At 33.7% G+C, this 27,691-nt stretch overlaps 1 protein-coding gene across 1 annotated transcript in view; it reads left to right on the forward strand.

Annotated features, from left to right (window-relative positions):
* Positions 1-53: 53 nt before the first annotated feature.
* LOC117327725 (EF-hand calcium-binding domain-containing protein 6-like) overlaps positions 54-27,691 on the forward strand; it is a 34,855-nt gene continuing 7,217 nt past the window's right edge. The window contains 26 exon segments of the mRNA XM_033884854.1: positions 54-163; positions 1,426-1,552; positions 2,125-2,243; positions 6,160-6,279; positions 8,950-9,059; positions 9,932-9,998; positions 10,585-10,721; positions 11,033-11,154; positions 14,869-14,996; positions 15,390-15,538; positions 15,925-16,035; positions 16,291-16,411; positions 16,912-17,082; positions 17,767-17,844; positions 18,118-18,278; positions 18,746-18,913; positions 19,080-19,251; positions 20,820-21,074; positions 21,291-21,526; positions 23,554-23,650; positions 24,068-24,186; positions 25,006-25,239; positions 25,723-25,878; positions 26,634-26,826; positions 27,378-27,429; positions 27,432-27,565. Coding sequence (XP_033740745.1) covers positions 1,432-1,552; positions 2,125-2,243; positions 6,160-6,279; positions 8,950-9,059; positions 9,932-9,998; positions 10,585-10,721; positions 11,033-11,154; positions 14,869-14,996; positions 15,390-15,538; positions 15,925-16,035; positions 16,291-16,411; positions 16,912-17,082; positions 17,767-17,844; positions 18,118-18,278; positions 18,746-18,913; positions 19,080-19,251; positions 20,820-21,074; positions 21,291-21,526; positions 23,554-23,650; positions 24,068-24,186; positions 25,006-25,239; positions 25,723-25,878; positions 26,634-26,826; positions 27,378-27,429; positions 27,432-27,565 — 3,531 coding nt within the window. The 5' untranslated portion in view covers positions 54-163; positions 1,426-1,431.

A 27,691-nucleotide genomic window follows, 5' to 3' on the forward strand; every position in this document is an offset into this window, starting at 1 on the left:
GAAAGAATTTCGTTCCATTTCTCACCGACAGGCGGCGCCAGAGAACTTCCTGACAACGGAAGCCGCGGTGGTGACAACGACAGGTGGTGGAAGAAAAGTGTATGGAAATGTTTATGACACCTACATAGGACTAACACGATAAGTGTCCGGGATAACAATAAAGGTAATTAATGCATCATATTATGGGACACGTCCTATTTTTAATTTCCTATGACTTAAAGATTGTCCGAATAGTTTATCATGTTGATTGTAATTAAGTGATGTACTGTTTTTTTATCACAATTTTAATTTGGTTTATTAATAGGCATTGGTTACTGTGTCGACAGAACACATAATTAGGAAGCCTTATTCAGGATTACAAATATGTTCAAACTCTTCAGATTTTTTATTATCATTATTATGCATTGGCCGTTTTATTCTATTTTTATTTGTAAGAGATTTCCAAAGAGTTAATAAAATGAAATTATCTAACTAATTACAAATGTAATACTACAGTATAACAGTACAGCATACTATGTATATCTAGTGACAGTTGACAGTAATCGATAAAATCAATGTTATGCATTATCAGCATTAGTACTGTCGCAGATACATGTAGCTATATGCTGAGAAGAATCGACTCAAATCTTTCAAATTTTGTTTAAATTGTCAGTCGACATGTAATGTATAAACTGGTCATTAGAAATGTCAGTAGATACAGTATGTGTATATATGACTACATAAACATTTCACACCGACAAAGATTGTCCAGTGAAGTGTGCCAAATAGTGCTTTTGAATACTTGAATAACCCACTTTATGTCAACAACTGTGTTTGCTTTTAGGATTTGGTCCTTTATTGTATTCAGTTAAAAATTTCAATGGCATCAGATTATGACTATGGACAATGAAAATTAAACTTGTAATTACTTCAAATTGAATCAACACCAGAAATATAAATTTACAGCAAACAGTGTTCACTGTACACAGTGTACTGGCAGTTGAACATGAACTTGACAACTGTCATTTACAATTAGCACTACATTTTAATTGTATATGATTGAAGATGCCTGATATACAATGTAGCTTCCTGCCAGAAGCTCACCTGTCCTTTAGCTGGAGAGACAAAACCTAGTACTAGATGGAGTCATGTAGGCAATAAACCAGTAACTATAACTAATAAGGAATTTCAATAGGAAGAGTGACAGACTATTGACATGATTGTTTTGATGTTGGTGGAGAGATCATTAACCTTTGCATCAGTAATAAACCCATCATTAAGTACTGGAAACAGTTGTAATCGTGTATGAGTAATGAAATGTACCTCTAAGACAAATAATCAATAAAGATGTTTGAAATATCCAGAGAATTGAAGATTAGAAATTAAATTTGATGTGTAGTAGTTATTGTGTTGTTTTTTTTATTTTGGCTACCCGTATATGTATAGGTCAACATGGCGACCACAATGCCAAGTCTGCTTCCAGCAAGCACAGGTGTACAGTTTACTGCCAGACCCAGCACCAGATTGCGAGACCCATCCAGACTGAAACAAGTTGGCTCTTCATCTTCTCATGGTAAGTAACCCTTCCCAACCAAATTTACTGGTAGTTTTTCTCAGGAAACTCTTAACTTCCTCCAATATAAGACATACATACTTGACCTCAAGAGGAATTTACCATTTAAGGGTGATTATGATGTGTAATAACAGTGAAGTGTTGTAACAGGAGAGCATTACATGTGCTGAGTTTTCTAGTCCTGTCACCTTACATTCACATGAGAACTAAGTAATACTTTGAAATTGGATTTTTTTTGTGAGTGGGATATTTAACTCTTTAAGTCTAGTCTCCTAATGTAGATGGTTTCTTTATTCATGTTGACATTAAACTAACTGCAATCAGAGTTCAAAAATCATGTTTCTTATTATACAGGTCAGGTTTAGTGAACAAGTCTGGTTACTTACTTTACAAAACATGCACAATAAACAATTTGCTTATAATACGCTACTTGTTAATTAAGAGCCAAAAGTAGAGAATAAAAGTTGATTTTGGTCCAATTCTAATTAAATTAAAATATATAATTCAGTGTTGTGTTAATCATGGTGTTGTTATGGATTTCCTTATAAATATTTTATTCTGTTTGTCTTTAGCAGGGTCTCCTGTAGCCTCAGACCGAGGGGTGACCTCCCCTAATGGTAGCATGTCCAGTATTGAAGTTGAGGCTTTGTTAAGGGAGAAGGTGAGAGCCAACCACCAGAACATAATACAGGTATGTCATTTTCACTAAATGTAGCAACCTTATTAATTGCTTTCAAATCTGCATGAATATATCTGATATTTTCAAAGCTTTTCCTCTTTTAAATATATGCATGATGGTTGTATCTGGAGTAAAGTAGATTTTGTGGGTATCAGTAGAAATAATTAAGTTTTATGGTTTTGTGGTAGCTTTTGATTGAATGAAAAATAGAATTAATTTTAGATTTTCATGCTTTCTGGTGATGAACATTTTTTATTAAATTAAAAACTAAATGAAATAAAAAGTAACTTTTTGTTTCTAATAGCATCTTGTGTATGCATATTTTTTTCTAAACTGAATACAGTAATTTATTTGGAAATATGTAATGCTTTCATTAATAATCATTGGTTAATTATGCAATATGTATGATTAATAATTGTATCTAAATGTGACACTATCAGCCTTTTTAGCCCACCATCATCAGATGGTGGGCTATTCAAATCGCCCTGCGTCCGTGGTCCGTCGTCCGTCCGTCCGTCCGTCCGTCCGTCCGTCCGTCCCTCCGTCCGTAAACAATTCTTGTTATCGCTATTTCTGAGAAAGTACTTGTGGGATCTTTCTCAAATTTCATATGTAGGTTCCCCTTGGTGCCTAGTTGTGCATATTGCATTTTGGGACCGATCGGAAAACAACATGGCCGACAGGCAGCCATCTTGGATTTTGACAATTGAAGTTTGTTATCTCTATTTCTGAGAAAGTATTGAAGAGATCTTTCTCAAATTTCATATGTGGGTTCCCCTTGGTGCCTAGTTATGCATATTGCATTTTGGGACAGATCAGAAAACAACATGGCCGACAGGCAGCCATCTTGGATTTTGACAATTTGAGTTTGTTATCGCTATTTCTGAGGAAGTACAGAAGGGATCTTTCTCAAATTTCATATGTAGGTTCCCTTTGGTGCCTAGTTATGCATATTGCATTTTGGGACCAATCGGAAAACAACATGGCCGACAGGCAGCCATCTTGGATTTTGACAATTTGAGTTTGTTATCGCTATTTCTGAGGAAGTACTGAAGGGATCTTTCTCAAATTTCATATATAGGTTCCCTTTGGTGCTTAGTTATGCATATTGCATTTTGGGAACAATCGGAAAACAAAATGGCCGACAGGCAGCCATCTTGGATTTTGACAATTGAAGTTTGTTATCGCTATTTCTGTGAAAGTACTGAAGGGATCTTTCTCAAATTTCATATGCAGGTTCCTCTTTGTTCCTGGTTATGCATATTGCATTTTGAGACTAATTAGAAAACAACATGGCCGACAGGCAGCCATCTTGGATTCTGACAATTAAAGTTTGTTATCGCTATTTCTGTGAAAGTAATGAAGGGATCTTTCTGAAATTTCATATGCAGGTTCCCCTGAGTGCCTAGTTATGCATATTGCATTTTGAGACCATTCGGAAAACAACATGGCCGACAGGCAGCCATCTTGGATTTTGACAATTGAAATTTGTTATCGCTTTTTCTGTGAAAGAACTGAAGGGATCTTTCTCAAATTTCATATGGAGGTTCCCCTTGGTGCCTACTTATGCATATTGCATTTTGAGACCAATCGGAAAATAAAATTGCTGACAGGCAGCCATCTTGGATTTTGACAATTAAAATTTGTTATCACTATTTCTCAGAAAGTAATGAAGGGATCTTTCTGAAATTACATATGCAGGTTCCCCTCAGTGCCTAGTTATGCATATTGCATTTTGAGACTAATCAGAAAACAACATGGCTGACAGGCAGCCGTCTTGGATTTTGACAATTGAAGTTTGTTATCGCTATTTCTGTGAAAGTACTGAAGGGATCTTTTTCAAATTTCATATGTAGGTTCCCCTCAGTGCCTAGTTTTGCATACTGGGACCAATACGAAAACAACATGGCCGACAGACAGCCATTATAGCTAAATCTTAAATTCTATATATAGGTTCCCCTTGTTTGAATAGTACTCGAGGGCTGTTTCTGAATTTACACAGATAAGTAAGACTTAGAGGAAGGGAAAAGTAGGGAAAAGATCAATCTGACATGGAACCTATAAAGATCATTCAATGGTGGGCGCCAAGATCCCTCTGGGATCTCTTGTTAATAAGTCACTTATTTCATATCACATATCATAACTTGCATTTAATAGCCAAGATAAAAACACAAAACTTTATTAAAAAATTTGGTGTACAATTTTGATATTATATATAGATGTATTTATAAGCATCATTTTTAGTTGTTTAGAATTATTTCTATGAATTATGATTAGCTCTTTGAATTGTATTCTTCTGCATAACATCTATAATATTTATACAAACCAGAGCTAACGTATGATATACCAGATTTATACATTACCAATATATACCACATATTAGCTGTAGATACTAGTACTGTATACATACAGTTTACATATACAGGTTAGAGGCTGATATAAAAAAAAATACATGTAGTATTAGTTTCTCATTTCTCTATCATATACCTACCTACTAAAACATGAAAATTTACAGAAACTGTGTTATTGGTTTTTGATAGTGATAGTGATAAATTATCCATTTTAAGCATGCTATCAATAGTTAAATTTACAAATAATTTGAAGGTCACATGATAAAATAAAAATGCATGTAATTCTCCATACCCACTCAAATGAGAAAAACAACTTGTCTGTCCTTTATACCAAATTTGAGAGAGGAGAAACATATTTCCTAAATGTAGCCTTATATATACGTAGTTAGATACTAGTATTTCCCTACTGTATCTACATTTTCATAGCTGCTTTTTAAAAACAAATTATGCATATATATGTTTTACTTTTTAGTAATTAATTAGAGCATTTAGTTTGAAAATTTAAATTTTAGCTATTTTCATTTTAGGATCAGTTTGATTTCTTTTTTGTTTCAAATGAAAAAAATAGAGATAATGTATTTTTTAAAAACTTTCTGATACATCAAAAATAGATGCTAAAATAAGAAACCCAATCAATATTAAGACACTAGTGGTGTTTCATGTTAACAGGATTTATTATAGTGTGAATTTCTTCATCTTTTATATTCCTTCAGTAAACTATGTAGATTTTTATAATAGAAATGTAATATATTTTCATATCAAAAGAGCTCAGTGTGATAATCATTCCATTATCGTATTGTGTCAATTTGAAAAAGGGATGAACAAATAGAAATCCCTGCTTTTTAGTATCTAGTCATGTGCAGTATTTATATTCATCTTCTAAAATGCAAATACAAATGTAGTCACTTACCATACAAATTTAAAGATGCTTTTAATATAATTTGTTTTGGACTAGAAGCATGGGCATTGCTGCTGCAAGTATTCCTCACTTTAAATTATTACAAAGGTTTTACTGGTGTTTTTCTACTTAGTGGGTATTATGAGTGTGAACAATAATTTGCAATTGATAAAAATATATCTATAACTATTTTTTTTTTATTTTTTTTTTGAAAAGATAAGTAAACTAAAACTGATCACATATCTTCGGAAAAGACTTTGTAAAAGGCTTATGTATTGGTGTACCTTGTAGTCTGTCAGTCGTAGAACCTTTATGTTCTCAATATTCTTAAAGGGAAATAAATCATCAATGATCTGTTATTGCAAGGAAATAAATAGAATTCAGGGTAAAAACATTTCAAAATTGAAAAATGAAATAGACACATCAATAACACATGAAATTTTGCACTTTCATATTTAAAATGTTCTCATGTTCTGTTTTAAGATTTTAAAATTAAATTCACACTTGCAATAATATTATGTAGTGGAAAAGAAATTATAGATACAATTTGCTAGAAATGTAAATAAACACCGCTGTGAGATGGAAGGTAAGAAGACATTAGGCATCGGTTCCAGATAGACTAGGCGAGCTGCTAATAGGGTTGTGGTACTAATCCTTTTCACTCATTGTTTAATTCCAGGGCTTTCATACTTACGATATTGAACAAAATCAGAGCGTTACTAAGGGCGAGTTTCGCCGCGTTCTCGAGTCGTTTTGTTGTCATCTCACCACTGAGCAGTTCGAAGCAGTATTGGCAAAGGTATCATGGATGACATGTCGCTTTCACTGTGATCTGTGGTGGTGTACATGTCGTCATGGCGTGTGGTGGCGTGCAATATTATCCCATGCTACGGTGGCATCTGTAGTGTCTGTCTGTCTAAAAATAACTCACCCTTCTGTTCCTGACTATTAGCCATGACAGGGTAATACCCAGCATCAGAGATGTAACTGAACAAAGCTAGTTTTTGAAAAAAATATAAGATAATTCATGAGGATAAATTATCAGAATCCTAAAGGTATTTTTTGGTTAATTATTTGTAAAACATTTTAAAGAAATATTTGTGTTCATTCTTTCTATTAAACCCTTTTTAGTCTGCTACAAAATTATCCACCTGGGAGTATAAGCAATCAAAGTAACTCAAATTTGGACATTTTTAACTTTACCGGTATATTTAAAAGTTTTTGTATCTGTGAGAATAGAGTATATGATAAAAGAAATTTGTATTGCATCTCTGAATGTACAATGTGATTAATTATGTTAAAACAAAATGTGTGAATTAAAAAAAACATAAAAATAAACTTTCAAAGGGACAGTTTTAGTGGGACATATTTAAAAAAAGAAGTAAAATGTGTTAGGTTAGAGTACCTGTCATTGTATTGTCAGCTGACAGCCTAGGCCTGTACGGCGCGTACAGCTTACTTGATTGCACTCTAAATCCAACATCGCTCTTTCTATATACAATGCATTGGTGAGAATTTTGTAGATTTGTTTTTGAGTATATATTATTTTTTATCATTTCTTCTGTTTTGTTATGAAATGACATATAAATTGCTCTAATCCTTTATAAATTGCTTTTCTATTATCTTGTATTTGTTTTAATTTACAAGGTTTGTTGTAATATGCTGTTTTGATAATTGAGTATTAACTGTATCCAAACTTTGACTTAAGCTTAAATTTGAAGGATCTCCATAAAATGTTAAACGGTATTTAGATATTTTGTAATATTTGCCAATGTTTATAGGAGTTATACTTGAATATTGATATTATATCAAATTCTACACTGCTAATGAAGTCACAGAATCTGTTACAGTATGGTCGTGCTTTTCAATAAATTTATGTTTTAAGGACTACAACTCTTGAATATCCACCAAACATTGTGTGTTTCTCTGTGGTAGATGTCTTCCCAATCTTCTATTCAACTTCCAGTCCTCTATGCCATGTATTTCCGATTTCAGAAGCACACACCCTAATTATGAATCCTCCCTTAAATTGTTACAAATGTTTTTTCCTGCAGTAACTGAACTCTCCCCAGATTTGGTGAATGTTTCTCTACAATATTTCCATGTTGTTTTGAATATTTGGAATTGTTGATTGTTTTGTGTTTTCATTCATTTGGTACCGTGTTAAAATTTTGAAAGTAACACATTAAAGTATTTGAAATATTGAAGATACAATATTCAAAATGATTTAATAGAATATGTAATGGACGCAGGCTTGCTTATGAATACTTATATCCATAATCCATATCAACTTATTATTAAAAAATAAAACAAACATGAAAACATATAGGTAGTGTCATTATTTAGAATCACAAAAAATTACAAAAGTTGCAAAACAAAGTAGTTGGAAGTGTTATTTCCATTTTAAAAATAGATTATAACTCTGCAGAGGATAATGGCTATAACATTTTTAATTCAGAAAATCAACAGGAAATAATCTTGTTGTTTTAAAAAGGAATTGCTTAAAGTTAAATAAACTGCACCATGGCTTTAAAACCTTCTTAAAATCTTTTCTTATTGCAAACTTATATAAATCTTTTACCAGTACTGTATGTATTTTTGAAATATCATACCTTATTTAGGAAATATGTAAGATTTAAAATATACATTACAATAACAAATATATAATGTACTTGAAAAAATATGTTTATTGAATTCCAAATTATTTTACTCTACTACTTTATTAAGATGTTTAAAAAGTTAACAGGATTTTAAAGTACTTCAAAGTACTGTGAGATAAAAAAGACATCAATCATTAAATCTAACAAAACAAAAGTCATCTTTTTAGATACATTATTGTACTGTTTGTATATTATGTAGGATTTTTCAACATCTAGAAAGTAAAGTCAGAGAAAAGTTACATATTTTTGGAGGAATACTTTTAAGATGTCTGTTGAGTAGCACACTATATTACACCGTTCACATGTAGTGTCTCAAGTACACATAGTCACTCTAGAAATTATAGTTCATTATGTTTTCTTGTCACATATTCAAAACACATTTCAAAAAATATTTCTTTTTAATGATACACACCCTGCTATATTTTACAATTTTTTTTGACATAACTGTTTTATGAATTGCTGATAATAATTATAAAAATAAGATCAAGATAAGAAATATATTGATAAGGTAGGATTTATTTTCAAATGTTTGTCAGTTTGAGATAAATAAGGTCATCATAGAAGAGTAAAATATTTAGATTTAAAATGCTTCATTATGATTAAAATGACAACTGTATATACATATGTATGTTATTTAGTCAGTCAATATTTTACTGGTGATACAGTAAATATATTCTGCCTGTTTTGTATGTAAACTAGTTTATTATAAATCTAATCATTATCAGATGTCTGTTTTGTTAATAATTCTATCAATCAGTTACAAACATTCATGTCAACTCACTTTACTTTTCTAATGCAACATTCCTTAGGTTGACAAAAACCCTAATGGAACAGTCAGATACCTTGACTTCTTGGACAAGTTTTATGGTCAGGACACCAGAATTGCCAGTCCAGAGAAGCGTGTCAATGGTCCCATGAGGTAATATCATAACACTTTAAATGACTTTTTTTTTCTTGGTAATCATTTATTTTTTCTTTAAAATTTTGTATCTTTTTACTGATAAACATTTTGTCATGACATAATTAAGCAAAATTGTTCAGAATTAAACAAGGAGTCTATTGACCAAAGATCAAGGTCATCGGGTCAAAAGTCAAGGTCCAATTTTTTGATCTTTTCACTGATAAACATTTTATGACAATATGAAGCAATGTTGGTTGGATTTTAACAAGGAGTCAACTGGCTTATAATAGGAGAAAGGTCAAGATCACTTGGTCAAAGGTCAAGGTCTTTTCACTGATGAACATTTTGTGATGACGTGATAAAAAAAAAAAAATCGGAATAATTAAGAAATCAGTTGGGATCTTCACTTGAGGTTATGTGACCTACACTCTTATCAACTGAAATGAGCTATTGTAGCCCCTGACTGGATTAAAGGTCAAGGTCATTAGGATTCAAAAACAAAGTGGATCTCTGTCTATGACCCTGGCACTTGATGGGGAGTTGAAATAAAACAAATCAAAACAAACAAATGAAGATTTCACCAGTATTTACATTTCTGTTAGCCCAGCAAATATGGAGAGGTGAACAAGAGCCAAAATTTATGTGAAATGTATGTATACTTGTCAATTATTGTTAAAATCCAAACATCAGCTTGAGCTTTATTGGCACATATATCATATCTAAGTAAAACACTTTGTTACCCTGGCTGAGTATTTAGATAAATAATACACTGTTTACTGTTAATTTTTCAATGTACACAAGAATGTTTTCCTATACTTAGTTAAGTTACCATAGAAACAGATTGTTATAATGATCCTGTTACCACACACAACTGTGTTTATCATTGCCAGGTACATGCCTCCAACAACAGCCCGGGAAATCAACATGGATATGATAGAGAAGATGCTGAAAGACCGGGTAAGTGTACATACCCGGGTTTAACCTTGACCTCTACCTATCAAGGTCATGATTTAAATGAAACAAGGGAGAGCACTGACTATTGTGTTAATTCATTGTCCACACTGTATGAATAAACCAAACAGTCCCCCACTTCACTTCAGTACAATATTTGATCTGAGCTGAAGGGAAATTCTATTTATTCCTGTAAACTAGAAAGTGTTGTCATTATCTATCTCATGATCCTATCAGCTGAAAAAAAACCATGCAAGTACAAGAGTGGTGCCCCAAAGATAGCAAACACATTAAACCAATGAAATAAGAAAGCTGAGGGATTTAATTTTGATTGTGTGGCGGAGTGTTATCCACCCAAGACTCAAGTCCAAGACTTAATGCATGCAGGTACCCACATTTGCCAGCTGTTAAATTCTATTTTGCTTTCATTTGCTGCTTTATTTTACCAACTATATTTTACTTTGAGTGCCCTGGCTGTGATGAAACTTTCTGTTCATGATTTTGTCAGAATCCTTGGTTAACTTGGACATTATGAAGCTTGATTTTTGTTATCACAGATGTTAAAATGATGTATTCTTTTCTTTTCATGCAGATTTCAAACAATATGAAGGCGGTAATCAAGGCTCTACAACTATTTGATTACAACAGAGATGGGAAAATCCAGCGACACGAACTACGCAGGGTGTTAGATAACTACTGCTTCAAGCTCTCTGATTCACAATTCGAGAAGTGAGTTAAAGAGTTTGAACACTATTTGTTCAATTTTGAAAGGTGTATTATACGGAGCTAATTGGTCTTTAAAGATTTCTGAATAATTTAGTAAATAAGACCTAGTCTCACATGTGGCATATATATTGAATAAATTAACATTAATCTACTTAGTGATTATAAAATGGCATGGACTGCTTAAATCTAAGAACTGTAAAATATCCTAGTTTAATAATTATATTCCTGGGGAAAGTTTTACCTTAAACAATGAGAGATTCTAAATCAGTTACTATTTATTAGAGCCTTTTTGATTCATTTCATTATTTTGGTAGGCTTTGGATGCGGTACGATTTTCATCACACGGGGATGTGTAACTACAAACAGTTCCTGGAACGAATGGGAGTTAGTGTGGCACATCATTCCAAACCTCCACCACAGGATGGGGCCAAGGGAGGTAATGCTCTTTTATATTAGAATAAAATGGCAGCATTGGAATAATTATCTTTGATGAAATAAAATCCCTTTCATTTAGTATGAGATTTTTGCTTTTTAAAATACCCAATACAATGTATATAACCATCAATGACATAGAGCCTTAACAGCTGTCTTTCATTGCTTTCTCCTCCTCCTCCCTCTCTGTTTTACAGGGTCAAATAACCATTCTACCATGGATGTTCTCATGCAGTTTCTTTATAATAACTGATCAATTTAATTCACTGTTTTGTAAATCACAATTCAGTTTCAGATGAAAATGCTTAATTAAACATGGACAAACCTTTTTACTCAAGTGTGAGTTATGTTAAGAAATTTTATCTTACTGCACATGCATGTACAATACCAAGCATTTTGGATTAGAAGTAATTCACAGTGATTCATGTATGGCCGGACACATAAAAGTGCACTGTATATTTTTGCATTTTTTCTCTGTGTGGTTTGAATTTCGTGAGTATTTAAAAAAAAAAAAAAAGGTTTATCAAAACAATTACATTGTACAAAGGAAAGGTGAAACAATATTAACAGGGTACCATTTTATTGATTTCTGTGCAAAATATAAAGTTCTGAATTATTTTATTTCATGTGTACTATATCTCAGATCAAATATTTCCTTTGGCCTGCGATGTAATATTATATTCCAGCCCATAAATTTTCCTATGAAATGTATTTGATAAAGCAAATGCCCTGTAATCAAACAATAGTTAGTCAGTAAGTGACTGATAAGATGTTTTGAGGAAAGGCTGATATCTTGCTTTTGGAAAAGTTAAAAAAAAAATAAAAATTCAAATCAATATTGCATTGATCAATAATTTTGTTATATACAAATGTATATACATTATAAATGATTTTGAAATAGCTTCAACTTTAGTTAGTTAAATGATATGTATCAAATATATATACATCCAGTGTCTCCAACTGTTGTGCATGGCTTCTTGTAATGTTCAATTTTTTTATCGTGGTTTAAAAAGAATCTTAGATACATGTACATTGTATTGCTTCATGTTGTTATGTTTGCCTATGTTTGTTTATGCTTTTATGTAGACACACATGTATCAGCATGGCATGTTGATTAATATTACATTAAATGCATGTTACATGTACTGTGAAATTAATTTTTTTTTCATTTGCACAAAAAATATTAAATGTTTTTTATAAGACTAAGTCAAATTTACCAATGGTAAAATTCATATATTTACATTTGGATGGCAAAGCCATGATATAGACAAACTAAACAAATTTGCAGTCTATGAGAGTATAACTGACACCCAAAGCGTGACACCATTCTATGCATAACTGACACCCAAATCGTGCATTCGGGTGTTATTCATACGCGACCGGATCCCCCGGAACTACTTGCAACCAATGTAAACAAATGGCATCTTATCATTGCTCATCATGCTATCGGATAGAGTACGAGACCAGAAAACAAATCTTAAAATGTAAAACGAAAATAAAGGTAAGAATGGTTAACAATCACGAAAATGGAAATAAAACAAGATTTAATAAACACATATGTTGACAGATATTTGTTCCGGGGCCAGAGTGGAAAATCATTACACACCACATTGTTTGCGCGCCACCGCCATCCAGTGTTTGAATGACAAAAAATTTGAAACCCGACACATCATGTTTATGTCAAATCATAAGAACGAGGCTTCTCTCCGGTCGTACAATAGAACAGTTTCTTCTTCACAAAAGAAAGCATCAAGTGGTGCATTACCGTGTCTAACGCATCCTAAACTTGAAACAGCCATGGTACCCGTCACAAGCAAAGTTGTCGCTGAAGCTCGTCTAACTCCCTCGGCCACTGTCACTTCTCTCATTGGTCGTATCCCTGACACCGGTGCTGTTGTAGCTACTATAAACTGTAATTAGGTTTCCATGCAATCAAAGAACATGTTTACATCTGGTTTTTTGGCGAATTCCACTTTCTCCCACTGCACATTCAACTTTCATAGCTAAACTCTGTCAATGCTGTCAGCCGTTGCGTGCGCGTGGTGACGGGTGAAATTTCCATCCGCATAATTGTTCCGTATGGTAAATTTTTAAAAAAAATCCGAAATCGTTAACAAACTGAATAATTCATCCGTATATTCTGAAATACTGACTACCAATATTATTGATATTGTTATTAAAATATCTGATGATGTTTTCAGTATTTTTTTAATGATTTCCACGCACTATTTTTTTAATTTTTTTTTTGCCAATCAGCACGTGAATCACAATAGGCTGTTCTATTTGTTGACCTCTGACAGTGGAAACGTCGGTAAAAGTCAGATTTCAAATTATAATGAAAATTAAAGTTGAAATCGAAAAGAAACTAATATAGAAAACGTAAATATAAACATTAAACTGTCTTTTTATGGATTATATGGTCTATATAGATGCCAGAGCTTTGCAGACAATCATTTCATAGCGCGCATTATGAAGATTGTCTGCAAAGCTCTGGCATCTATATAGACCATATAATCCATAAAAAGACAGTTTAATGCTTAAATATAATGCATAAAATGATAATGGGAAGCATGTAGTAGGTTAACTAAGGGAAACAACTCAGATAGCAGGAATAAAGCTGAAAAGGTAACATATAGGTAACCCTAGGTATTCTTCAGCATTTACTATGACTCAACACCTGTGACAGTATATCAATGGGCATCATTTCTCCAAGCATTACTGTTTATTGCTCCTTTAAAAATTCTGTAAAAAAACATTTTTTTTGTAGAAATAACACTGATTTGTTTTACTGGCTCAGTACTTTTAAAGTAAACAAAAACTGATATTGATACAAAGTAGAAAATCAGGACTCTCATTCCTTTTCAATTTCTTTAAATTATATTTGTCCTGAGAAATTCCATGAAATATATTCCTATTGCTGGATTACATTTTATTCATTCCCATTTTTGAAAATTTTCTTTTAATTTTTTTTTCTTCTGAAATATTTTTGATTTCTTTTATGCTGTTAAAAATTGTTTATTTGCTTTTTCAAATATTGAATTGTTGTCTGTGTAAAGTGCAGTAGACTGTAAACAACATGTTGTATAACTACATCTGATTGTTTTTGTTTTAAGAAACCTGCAAGTTAAAATGTGTGATTTTTTTCATACAAATTGCATGATGCCTTCTTGTTCTAAAAATAATTTCACATTTTGTAATTCATTCGTTTAAATAATTGAGCCAATTTGTAAATAGGTCTTTGGTTAAAGAGTGACAAGGACAACAATAAAACTGGAGGACTTTCCCATGTTACCTTATGTAGATAAGCTTTGGTATAATTACATAAATTTTACCGTCCATCGAAGATTATTTATTTCTAAGTATATCTGAGCCTATATATTCATTGTTATAAGTATTTAAATACCTTAAAAATTCTTTGAAAATATTTTGCTTGACCTTTACAAACCATGTCCTAAGTTAATCCAATATTAACAGGTTTTATTATTAAAGACAGAAATAAAACCCTGTCTTTTTGACAACTTTTCCCTTAATAAGAAATTCCCCTCATATGATTAGGACAATTAATTTTCACCCTTTTTTTCATGCATTTTCCAAAAATAATTTTTGAAAATTTCTTATATCTTAGAGAATTGAAACCTGTCATATTTTGACCACCTGTTTTATTTTATTTATAGGAATTGTATATTTTGTATTTCAATGTCATGGTTTCTCATAACAGCCTTGCTGTGGCCCCAAAAGCCTCCTCCACCAGCTGCTGGAAGTATGGTCACTACACAGAGGAAAGATGATGAACAGGCAATGAAGAAAATGAGTTTTGACCAGATTGAGGCAGAGTTCCGAATGAGGGTACGTACCTTAATTATGTCAATGATTATAAACATTTAACAACTTGATTATTGGCAAAGTGACAAAAGAAAAATCCACCAATTTTTGTTTTTTTTTTTTTCAAATTGGCTGTTTACAAAAAGGACCTAGACTGTGACACTGGTGAAACAGTAGGACACAGTGAAAGCTGTCTGAAAAAAAAGAAAACAACTATAAGTTTTAAGTTAATTATGATTCTATTGAAATTTCAAATGAGTAAGCAGGTAAAATAATCTGGAAAAAAAATGCAAAAAAGTTAAAACATTTTCCTGAAGGAAAAGCAATGGGATATTGCACAAAAACGAAATTAATTTTGCTTTGAAAAAATATATCTTTTAAGACATTTGTTATGCAAATCAAAATTCTGCTGTACAGATGAGGCGGAACTACTTGAACCTGAAGAAGATTTTTATTTCATTTGATCGTAACCTTGATGGGTTTATAAACCTGGAGGATCTAAAGTCTATACTCACACAGTTCACTATTCCAATGTCAGACCCATTGTTTAAACAGCTCATGGAAAGGTAAGATTGGTAAAAAAAATAGTTTGATATAATGTAAATGTCATGGTGTGTAGGTATTTCAAAAAAAACAAGAAAAAAACGATATATGACATTTACTAGAGTGTAAAAGAAACGAAATCTAATATTTTGGAAAAAAAGAAAGAAAGTTTTTTACTAAAATTATAATTTAACCGAATATTCTGTTCATTTAGGAAATTGTACTGTTTTATCAAATGGTTTTTGATGGCCTATACCACATTATTATTTCTGACATTATTGTACAATGTCCAGATTATACAAAATCAGTCTACTACAAATAAACGTCTTCTGAATTTCAAAAATATTTTGTTTTATTTAGAACTTAAGGTCACATCAGTATTTTGCATGATTAATTTTCTGTTTTTCAGATGTAATGTCAGGGGAACAGGAAAGATATCTTGGGAGGCCTTTTTGGAAAAGTTCCAGGATGCTCAGGCATCAGGGAATGGCCAGACCCTTCCTATCAAACCAGGCCACAAGTAAGTTCACAAAACTTTGATGATTCATTTCCATATTAAAGTTAGTAATAAATTTAAAGTTTTAATTTTTTTTCCTAAAATTTTTTTTTTCGGTTAATACATAGACATATACATGTATATACACAGGGCCTCTCTATTTTTTCACAATTTGACAGTTGATTTGTGGTAACTGTAAAATTTATAATCATAACATACAGCTTCTATTAATAAAGCAAGAAAAAAGATGAATCTATGGTATTTTATATATTTTAACAGATTTTTCCCTATTCGTGAGGAAATGCAGACATTTGAGGTGGACGATATATGGAGATTGCTGTACAAACATGTTCACAATCACTACCATTCTATAAAGCAAGCATTCCTACAGTTTGATATAGTAAGTAGGGATATCTTATGTTACCTTCAATTTATATACAAAGTAAATAACAAAATGATTCTGAATTTCCAGATGAATTTGACTTAATTGTTATAGAACCATACATGTATATGTAGTTGCATACTATTATTCTAGATTTGTGTAAAAAGTACATCAATTTGAGAAGCTAGGAAATAAAAAATGTAGAATATGTCAATTTATTTTGTATTTCTCATTATGAAATCAAGAGAAAAAAGTCCTAAAAATTCTTTATTCGTTTATCATTTGTGTATTTTTCAATTTCTTAAAAGGTGGTTCTTTTATTGAAAAAGGCTGTACAAAGATCCATTTTCAGTAAAATCTATAAATAAACTTGTTACTATACTAGTTCTATATTCCAGTCTCAATTCCATTGTTTGATATCTCAACCCTTATTATTTTTTTAATTTGTTTTCAATGCTGAATATTTTTGTAGAGTTGACAACTGTGACAGATATTAACATTAAATTTTTAATTTTCAGAGTCGTAAAGGGCGAGTGACAAGGAAAGAATTAAGGAATATCATTGAAAAGTTCACATTCCGATTGGATGATCAGCAATTCAAACAACTTATGCTGAAGCTGGATCCAGAACATACAAACAACATCTCTTATCATCAGTTCCTGGGTTTGTTTGAGGAAACTGAATCACTGGTACGTCTTATTGTACCTAAAAACATCAAACTTAATGTCAGAGTGTTGCTGCTGTATGATGACAACTACATATCAGTACCACACATATTGTTCCTGAATCAATATTATTACTTATATTACATATACATTGTATGTAGTATTGCCAGATGTATAAGGTTATATATAGATTTTTATTGTTGTTAACTCTTTGTGGTTTTACCAAATGATTGAAGCAGAAATATTGCCGAAATTGAAAATTACCTATTAGTTTTTTTTCTGATTTCTTTTCAATCTTACTTTCAACATATCCACTTCTTTTGATTGTTATCTCCTCAAACTAACAAATATCAGAACCTATCTGAATAAATACATTTGAAAACAGTTTACAGTAATAAAAAAAACCATGACTTTAAAAGTCAATAATCTTTTGCCATGGTTTGACAGCTGTTTCCCTACATAAGGTATGTTATTTTTCCAAAATGATGAATAAAACTATAAATGTCTTCCCAATTTGAAACAAAATATATTTTCCAACTTACACACACTTAAGCTATTGTATTTCAGATAGAACTAATAACGAAAATAGAAAGTAGAACAAACACCAAGATATAAACAAGTATAATAACGCCTACATATCATATAGGTTCATTTATATTGTTTTCTGTGTAAAAATCAATTGTATAACAATAAAATCTTCTTTGACAGGCACAAGGACACAAGTGGCTGAACTCTGTACATAGATTCAATGAAAACCCTAAACCTGCTATTATGGCATGGGAAACAGTGAGTTTGATCATTGATGAATGTATTAATCTTAATTCCCCTAATCTAGAGGCACCTTGGGATCTATCATGATATGCTGTTTCAGGTTTCAATTTTAGAATCATTTGAATGTTCTGTTTACTTAACTAGTAATTTAACATCACTCTTGTGATTTTAAAATTCTGTAAAATAATGGATTGAAAATATTAATTCACTATATTTCTTTTATCATTAAGAAATTTACTGAGCTATCTTAATAATGAAATGAAGGATTAATTTAATGTTTATTTCCAGGTGGAGGAAATTCTACGAGAGAAAATCACAGAGAACTGGAAATCAGTGTCGGGTGCTATCGTGGATTGTGATCATAAAGATCAGGGTTTTATCACACAGGAACAGATGAAGAGGGTCATTGATAATTACGTATTACCGATCTCTGACCAACACTTCAGTCAGTAAGTACTGTATAGAGCTGGTTTTATTGGGGAAATTACACTCAAAACAAAGACAAACAATGTGTATAATCTAGAATCTGACAGACATAAAAACTAATCAGTTTTCAGAAATCAGTGCATTCTGGTGACAAATCTTACATGACAATACATTTTTTATGCCCCCGCTATGGAATATAGTGTTACCCATGTCGCCCTGTCGCGTCCCAATGCAGTATAACCAGCTAAAATATAACCTCAGGAACTGCTGATGCATCCTCACCATGCTGTATTTCGGGGTGTCAAGTGGCAGCTGGGAGCTCCTGGGCATTTGGTCTTATCAACATTTTCTAGTTTTTGTAGAATGGAGAAAACAAAAAAAGAGAGAGAGAAAAACTTGAAATGTACAAAACTGTTTTGTATCAAATATACTGAACTGTGGAAATGACCCTACTTTTTTCAGTTATTTTATAACATGAATCTGTTTTCAGTATGCTACAGAGATGTGCTGATTGTAGCAACGGCAGGGTTAACTATGTGGAATTCCTGGAGAAACTCAATGTGGACGTAACCCCAGGTGATCTACTCGGCCTCAGTACACAAATTCATGATGAAAGTCATGTCCGGGAAAATTTCCGATGTCGAGATCAAATTGAAAGGTTAGTTAGGTAGAGATATAAGCTGAAAATCTAGTTCATCTCTAAAAAAAATGTATTATGTACAAGATCGCAATCTACACTTCAGAAAATTACACTCAATTTCTTTTTGTAAAAATGTTTTCTTTATATGATTTGAAACAGATAATACTTTTTTCTACACTTATAGACAAATTCGAAATATACGGAGAGCAAAACACAAAACCGACAACATGACAGCTGATGAAGTGATGGCTCGCTTGAAGGACCGCATGTCACAACACAAAATGCAGATCCGACAGGCATTCCTCTCATTTGATAAGAGTGGCAAAGGAAAAGTTAACAAACGCAATTTCAGAGAGGTAATTTATGGGATCTTTCATTACTTTCGCTACTTGAAAAATTGATGGGCCAACTTTTGTAAAATTTTGTAAAGCACTGTTCTCTTAGTACAGGTGATCTTTCAATACAGGTGGTCCCTAAGTACAGATGTTCCCATAAACAGGTGGTTGCTTAATACATGTGGTCCCTTGGTGTAGGTGGTCCCTTGATACAGGTGGTCTCTTGGTGTAGGTGGTCCCTTGATACAGGTGGTCCCTTGATACAGGTGGTCCCTTGGTACAGGTGATCTTGCAATACAGGTGGTCCCTTAGTACAGATGTTCCCATAAACAGGTGGTTTCTTAATACATGTGGTCCCTTGGTGTAGGTGGTCCCTTGATACAGGTAGTCTCTTGGTGTAGGTGGTCCCTTGATACAGGTGGTCCCTTGATACAGGTGGTCCCTTGATACAGGTGGTCCCTTGATACAGGTGGTCCCTTGGTACAGTTGGTCCCTTGGTACAGGTGGTCCCTTGATACAGGTGGTCCCTTGGTACAGTTGGTCCCTTGGTACAGGTGGTCCCTTGATACAGGTGGTCCCTTGATACAGGTGGTCCCTTGGTGTAGGTGGTCCCTTGATACAGGTGGTCCCTTGGTACAGGTGGTCCCTTAGTACATATGTTCCCATAAACAGGTGGTTTCTTAATACAGGTGGTCCCTTGGTGTAGGTGGTCCCTTGGTGTAGGTGGTCCCTTGATACAGGTGGTCCCTTGGTACAGTTGGTCCCTTGGTACAGGTGGTCCATTGGTGTAGGTGGTCCCTTGATACAGGTGGTCCCTTGATACAGGTGGTCCATTGGTACAGGTGGTCCATTGGTACAGGTGGTCCCTTGATACAGGTGGTCCCTGGTACAGGTGGTCCCTTGGTACAGGTGGTCCCTTGATACAGGTGGTCCCTTGGTACAGGTGGTCCCTTGATACAGGTGATCCCTTGGTACAGGTGGTCCCTTGATACAGGTGGTCCCTTGGTGTAGGTGGTCCCTTGATACAGGTGGTCCCTTGGTACAGGTGGTCCCTTGGTACAGGTGGTCCCTTGATACAAGTGGTCCCTTGGTACAGTTGGTCTCTTGGTACAGGTGGTCCCTTGATACAGGTGGTCCCTTGGTACAGTTGGTCCCTTGGTACAGGTGGTCCCTTGATACAGGTGGTCCCTTGATACAGGTGGTCCCTTGGTGTAGGTGGTCCCTTGGTACAGGTGGTCCCTTGGTACAGGTGGTCCCTTGATACAGGTGGTCCCTTGGTACAGTTGGTCCCTTGGTACAGGTGGTCCCTTGGTACAGGTGGTCCCTTGATACAGGTGGTCCCTTGATACAGGTGGTCCCTTGGTGTAGGTGGTCCCTTGATACAGGTGGTCCCTTGGTACAGGTGGCCCCTTAGTATAGATCATTTAAGTACATGTATTATTACACTGGTGGTCTCCTAATAGAAATAACTTTTTGACACTGACGTTCCTTTATACGAGTGACCTGTTATGCTGGTTTGACATGTTTGGTCTAACCGTTATGTTTTACTTATTTAGTATTTACCTGACTTTTATACCCTGCTGCTGTAGGTACTAGTCAGTATGGGGATGCCGATGGCTGATGAACATTTCCAGGATCTTGTTTCCAAGATCGGGTTCCAAAACGGATCCATGTTGTACAGTGACTTCGTCCAGGCATTTGAGGACCCAAGGATCTATGGCCCTGGTGATGATGTACAGCGCTCTGGAAATCACCATGTCAACCCGATCAGAGGAGATGAATTTGGAATGTCTGCTGACGAGGTTGAGAAAAAACTTCTTAGCAAGCTACGTGAAAATTTTGCTGTAAGTTTTCTTAATGGGAATCTATATAGAGCTTAAATTTTACTTAAATGATTAAAAATTATATCAGATATCAAGTCATGATATTTAAACAATTATTTCAATTTTTTATTTCCACAAATGTATCTGATAAAATACATAATATAAGGAAAAGAAACACATTTTTTTTATCATTTTTAATTAGCATTATTTGATGTGATATATCTTTGTAAATTTCAGAATTTACGTGCTGCATTTTATAAATTTGATGATGATCACAATGGAATTCTAACAAAAAGTAATTTCCGAAGACTTTTGGATTCGTTCATGTGTATAATGTCAGACGATGAATATGAAGTTTTGTGTAAACGAATGGGTATAGACTCCAAGTCACGGATAACATATGAAGACTTCTTACGGAGATTCGAGATCAGGGATAGCGCAGAAGGTCACAAGTGGCTGAAGTCAGTTCATAGGTCAGTACAGTGGATAGCAAAAATAATATTGACTCCATGAAAGGATTCTTGATAATTTTGAAATTTGTAGCTTAAATTTGGTAAAAAATAAAATGGAATTATTTTCAAAACCATTATTTTAGATTTGCCCTGAAAGTGTCCTAAAAGGTTTATTTTTTAGCCCACCATCATCAGATGGTGGGCTATTCAAATCACCCTGCGTCCGTGGTCCGTCGTCCGTCCGTCCCTCCGTCCGTCCGTCCGTCCGTCCCTCCGTCCGTCCCTCCGTCCGTAAACAATTCTTGTTATCGCTATTTCTCAGAAAGTACTGAATGGATCTTTCTGAAATTTCAGATGTAGGTTCCCCTTGGTGCCTAGTTATGCATATTGCATTTTGAGACCAATCGGAAAACAACATGGCCGACAGGCAGCCATCTTGGATTTTGACAATTGAAGTTTGTTATCGCTATTTCTGAGAAAGTGCTGAAGGGATCTTTCTCAAATTTCATATGAAGGTTCCCCTTGGTGCCTAGTTATGCATATTGCGTTTTGAGACCAATCGGAAAACAATATGGCCGACAGGCAGCCATCTTGGATTTTGACAATTGAAGTTTGTTATCGCTATTTCTGAGAAAGTACTGAAGGGATCTTTCTCAAATTTCACATGTAGGTTCCCCTTGGTGCCTAGTTATGCATATTGCGATTTGAGACCAATCGGAAAACAACATGGCCAACAGGCAGCCATCTTGGATTTTGACAATTGAAGTTTGTTATCACTATTTCTGAGAAAGTACTGAATGGATCTTTCTGAAATTGCAGATGTAGGTTTTCCTTGGTGCCTAGGTATGCATATTGCGTTTTGAGACCAATCCGAAAACAACATGGCCGACAGGCAGCCATCTTGGATTTTGACAATTGAAGTTTGTTATCGCTATTTCTGAGAATGTACTGAATGGATCTTTCTGAAATTTCATATGTAGGTTTCCCTTGGTGCCTAGTTATGCATATTGCCTTTTGAGACTGATCGGAAAACAACATGGCCGACAGGCAGCCATCTTGGATTTTGACAATTGAAGTTTGTTATCGCTATTTCTGAGAAAGTATTTAAGGGATCTTTCTCAAATTTCATATGTAAGTTTCCCTTGGTGCCTAGTTATGCATATTGCGTTTTGAGACCAATCTGAAAACAACATGGCCGACAGGCAGCCATCTTGGATTTTGACAATTGAAGTTTGTTATCACTATTTCTGAGAAAGTATTTAAGGGATCTTTCTCAAATTTCATATGTAAGTTTCCCTTGGTGCATAGTTATGCATATTGCATTTTGAGACCAATCCAAAAAGAACATGGCCGACAGGCAGCCATCTTGGATTTTGACAATTGAAGTTTGTTATCACTATTTCTGAGAAAGTACTGAAGGGATCTTTCTCAAATTTCATATGGAGGTTCCCCTTGGTGCCTCGTTATGCTTATTGCATTTTGAGATCAATTGGAAAACAATATGGCCGACAGACCGCCATCTTGGATTTTGACAATTGAAGTTTGTTATCTCTATTTCTCAAAGTACTGAATGGATCTTTCTCAAATTTCATAAGTAGGTTCCCCTTGGTCCCTTGTATTGCATTTTTGGACCAGTCTGTCCTGAAAACAACCTGGCAAACAAACAGCCATTATCGTTAAATCTCAAATTTCTTATATAGCTAGGATTCCCTTGTTTGAAAAGTACTGGAGGGATGTCTCAATTTGCACAGATTAGTAAAATGAAGGGAAAAGTAGAGAAAAGATCAATCTGACATGGAACCTATGAAGATCATTCAATGGTGGGCGCCAAGATCCCTCTGGGATCTCTTGTTTGTTCTAGGATTTAGAAGTAGGACATTTTGATTAATTATCTAAATGTTTTTTACTGAATAAATATAAATGAGAAAATCACAATTATGTTTATAGCCAATTTATGAATTAAAGAAAAGAAAACTAAATTGCATTTATATTTATGAATCTTGTGAATACATAGCTATGAATTAAAAAAAATAGCCCTGTTGTTCTAGGTATAATGACACACAGCCAGCAGCAGAATTAACTGCGATGGAAGTCCATGGAGAACTGAAACGCAAGGTCCATCAACAATGGAAGGATATAGCCGGGGTCAGTGCTGATTATCTCCCTTATCCACCTCCTTAACATCACAATTTTCCTGTGTATACTTAACTGTGGAGAATCAGAGGAAGTATAAATTAGGTCACCTGAGACGAAGTCAGTTTAACATTCAGTAATGAAATATTGTATTTGATATTTCTTTATGTCTGCTTAAATTTCAATAAATCATGAAAGATTCATACAAAATGATAAACCATGACTTATCAATAGAAGAATTGAAGAGCTTGACAACTGATTGGTAAATAAATTGATTGAATTCTTTGGGGACTGCTGTGGACCTTAATTCAAAAACCATTTGCTTCAGGCCAGTCATTGAAAGGATGTATGTAATACATTCTGTATGTAGCACATGTTTAGTTTGATGGTGCTTAACATTATCATTGTTATTATGTTGTTGTTGTCCAGGCATTCATCAGTATTGACTCCCGAGGGAAAGGAATCATCACCAAACGGGACTTGAGAGACTTACTATTTAGGTTTGTCCTTCCCATGTCTCCAGAGGAATTCAAGATTCTGTGGCAAATGTACGTATTACGTCAAAACTTTCTTGTAGATTTCAGGTCCAGTATGGAAATGGGGAATAATCTATCTCAAATTAATTTACCTGATATTTAGGTGTTACTTCTTTTCTACATGAAATTCTGTATATTATTAGCAGATTTATTCAGTTTTAGAAAGTTTTATACATTTAATTGGAATAATGACTGATCTCATCCTAGGAACAGTTTTATGTTAAATCTTCATCATACATGTACATAATTTGATGGTTCTCCTGTTAAATCTTCACCATACATGTATATAATTTGATGGTTCTCCTGTTAAATCTTCACCATACATGTATATAATTTGATGGTTCTCCTGTTAAATCTTCACCATACATGTATATAATTTGATGGTTCTCCTGTTAAATCTTCACCATACATGTATATAATTTGATGGTTCTCCTGTTAAATCTTCACCATACATGTATATAATTTGATGGTTCTCCTGTTAAATCTTCACCATACATGTATATAATTTGATGGTTCTCCTGTTAAATCTTCACCATACATGTATATAATTTGATGGTTCTCCTGTCAAATCTTCACCATACATGTATATTATTTGATGGTTCTCCTGTTAAATCTTCACCATTACATGTATATAATTTGATGGTTCTCCTGTCAAATCTTCACCATACATGTATATAATTTGATGGTTCTCCTTAATGTCTTAAATCGTGAGAATTTCCTGTCCACAAATTAATTTTGCTAAATTTAAAGGAAAAACTTACCTATTATTCAGGTGAGACTTGACATAATTTTTTTTCAATATTTCAATATCTACTTAATCAAATCCATCAGGTATGACAGTGCTGGGAAAGGTTTCCTATCTCACAAAGATTTCCTGGCCAAGTTGGGCACGTCCGAGTTCACACCCACAGATATTATCGGTACAAGTAGTAAGATCATTAATGACAGTAAACAATATGTCATTGACCACAACAAACAACAGCTTGGCAAACACCAGAAAATCACACAACACCAGGCAGAACGTGTGTTGTTTATGTCTGCAGAAGAGGTGGAACGACAGCTCAGGTACAAGATTCATGTACATCCTACTATGATATCATAAAAACTGTTAATAATTTATTGTTAACACTTTGAGTGTTCAAACAGTTATTTCTGATTATGTAGAATAAACAACAATTCACAAATTCATATAATTTTACAAAATGTTTGCACTTTTGGATAAAATCTAAATAGCCTATAGATATTGATTACGGTCTTATTTCTGACACAAAATCGATAATTAAGGGATAGATTTAACAATTCAATAAGAACATTTAAGAATCAATAAATAAATTTTGAAATTATATATATGTAAAGATTAAACTCCATACTATGATAAGGTCACATTGGTATGGAATATATTTCAGATATTTTGTAAGTCATATTTACCTGTATTCAAGTAAAACAAGCATTCAGAAGTTAAAAAATATGCTGTTTTTATGCAGATACTTTTGTTAAGTTTAATCCCTTGATGTTTACATGGTGTTGTTTTTTTGTTTATACCCATAGAGACAAGATCCGAGACAACTACAAAGATTTCTATGGTGCATTCACCAAGTACGACACAGAAAAGAAAGGTTCATTATCTGTCAGAGATGTCCAGAAAGTTCTTACAGATTTTAGCTTCTTTATGAATGATGATGAATTCTTCCTTCTCCTTGACAGGTAAGTAAACATCCATTTTATATAAATTTCACAATATGCAATTTCGGCAAGTGCTTGCAGTTTATATAATCTAGAGTTAATTCTGGGTCTTGAATGTTACAAAGGTGTCTACTTCTGGTTAGTATTAATAGAAAAATATTATCCCCTACTCCTACTATATCAACAAGGTGTAACACTTAGATCTATGATGGACTTACAGTAGAATGGAAGTAGACTTGATTTGTCAACTATTATAGTTAATATTGTTTATGGAGCTGTCAACCATACAGAGTGCCCCCTGCATACTGCTGTTCCAAAGTCGATGCATCGTCGGCTATCACAATCGTTTTTTATCCATTGTCACACAACAAAAGAATAACATGCATTGCTATTTAAGGATTCTACACCAAGTTACATAACTGAAGTTTATGTACATTTGATATTTTAATCGGATTGAGTTTTTGTTTCTATTAACACTAATCAGAACCAGACACTTGTGGATGTTAAGGGAGAATTTCAAATTTTTTAAGAAAATACATAGAATTTTCAATGGCTATATGGTACAATCTGAAACATTCAACAATATATTTTCAACAAATATGGGTAAAAATTTCTGAATCATGCCTTAAAATTATCCCTGCATTGATGTAACTAGATCTGTACATGAATAAATAAAAATATAACAAAATTTAAGATAAATCATTAAAAGTCATTGTTTACACATGACTATCATACTGTATGTAGACAAAGGTTTATTGGAAGTTTTTGTCTTGAAGGATTGGATTACCTACAAACAGAAGTCGTCTCAACTATGAAGCCTTCCTGATGGCGTTTGAGGATGGGAGGAAATCTGCTTATGGTAATAGAACACCCGAGCTACAGATCTCACAGTACATGGGTCTCACACCCCCTGAGGCAGAAGAACGTCTTCGGGAGATGGTCTCCAAGAATTATGACCTTTTAAGCAAAGTAAATACATTTCAATTGTCTCCCTTTGTTAATTATCTTCTGATCCAGAATATCTTCATATCCCCACAATTTTCTGAGAGGATATGAAGTGTTATACATATGTTCATCATGTCCCATCAAGAATTTGCAATAACTATAGCTGCTTCTTAAGTGTTTTTTTCATCAAACTATATACAAAGGTCAGATGACAGGTCAAGGTCAACATTACTATTTATAGAAAATTATCAGACAAATTGATGTCAATGCTTTAGCGACTGAATTTCTATCAAGCCATATACAAAGGACAAAAGTGTGAGCCTAACTTGGAGGAATCCATACTTCAGGATTCCAGGGCTAATTAGGTCAAAGACTTTTGCTAATTACATTTTATAGAAAATACATTAGAACAGGGTCATAGTAATGTTTACTGCTCTTAAAGGTATACAGATATTTTCGGGAATATAAAAAAGCAAAGGAAAATACTTTATAAAATTCAAAGTATAAAAGATATCCCTTTTTTTGTCTATTTTCTGTGAAGCAAAATAAATTTTACATTTTCATGGATATTTCAGGCATTTGCAGCTTTTGATAAAGACAGAACAAATTTGATGCCTCTGGCTGATTTCGGAGAACATTAGACATATTCATGTTCAAGCTGACGGAACCTCAGTGGAAATACCTAAAGAGTCGGCTACAGCTCACGGAGAACCAGGTCAACTACCTCATGTTCCTGGATAACAACACCCTCAGTGGTTCAGAGGTCAGTCTCCTCCAGAGTGATGTCCTCCCTTTATCTGTATACAATTCTTGACTTTTCCATCAAACATAATTTAGAGATTAACAATTGAGCTTACTCATATTGACAAAAAGCCAACTACAATTAACA

This window comes from Pecten maximus, chromosome 5 (genome assembly GCF_902652985.1).
Source record: "Pecten maximus chromosome 5, xPecMax1.1, whole genome shotgun sequence".
NCBI classification, from domain to species: Eukaryota; Metazoa; Mollusca; class Bivalvia; order Pectinida; family Pectinidae; genus Pecten; species Pecten maximus.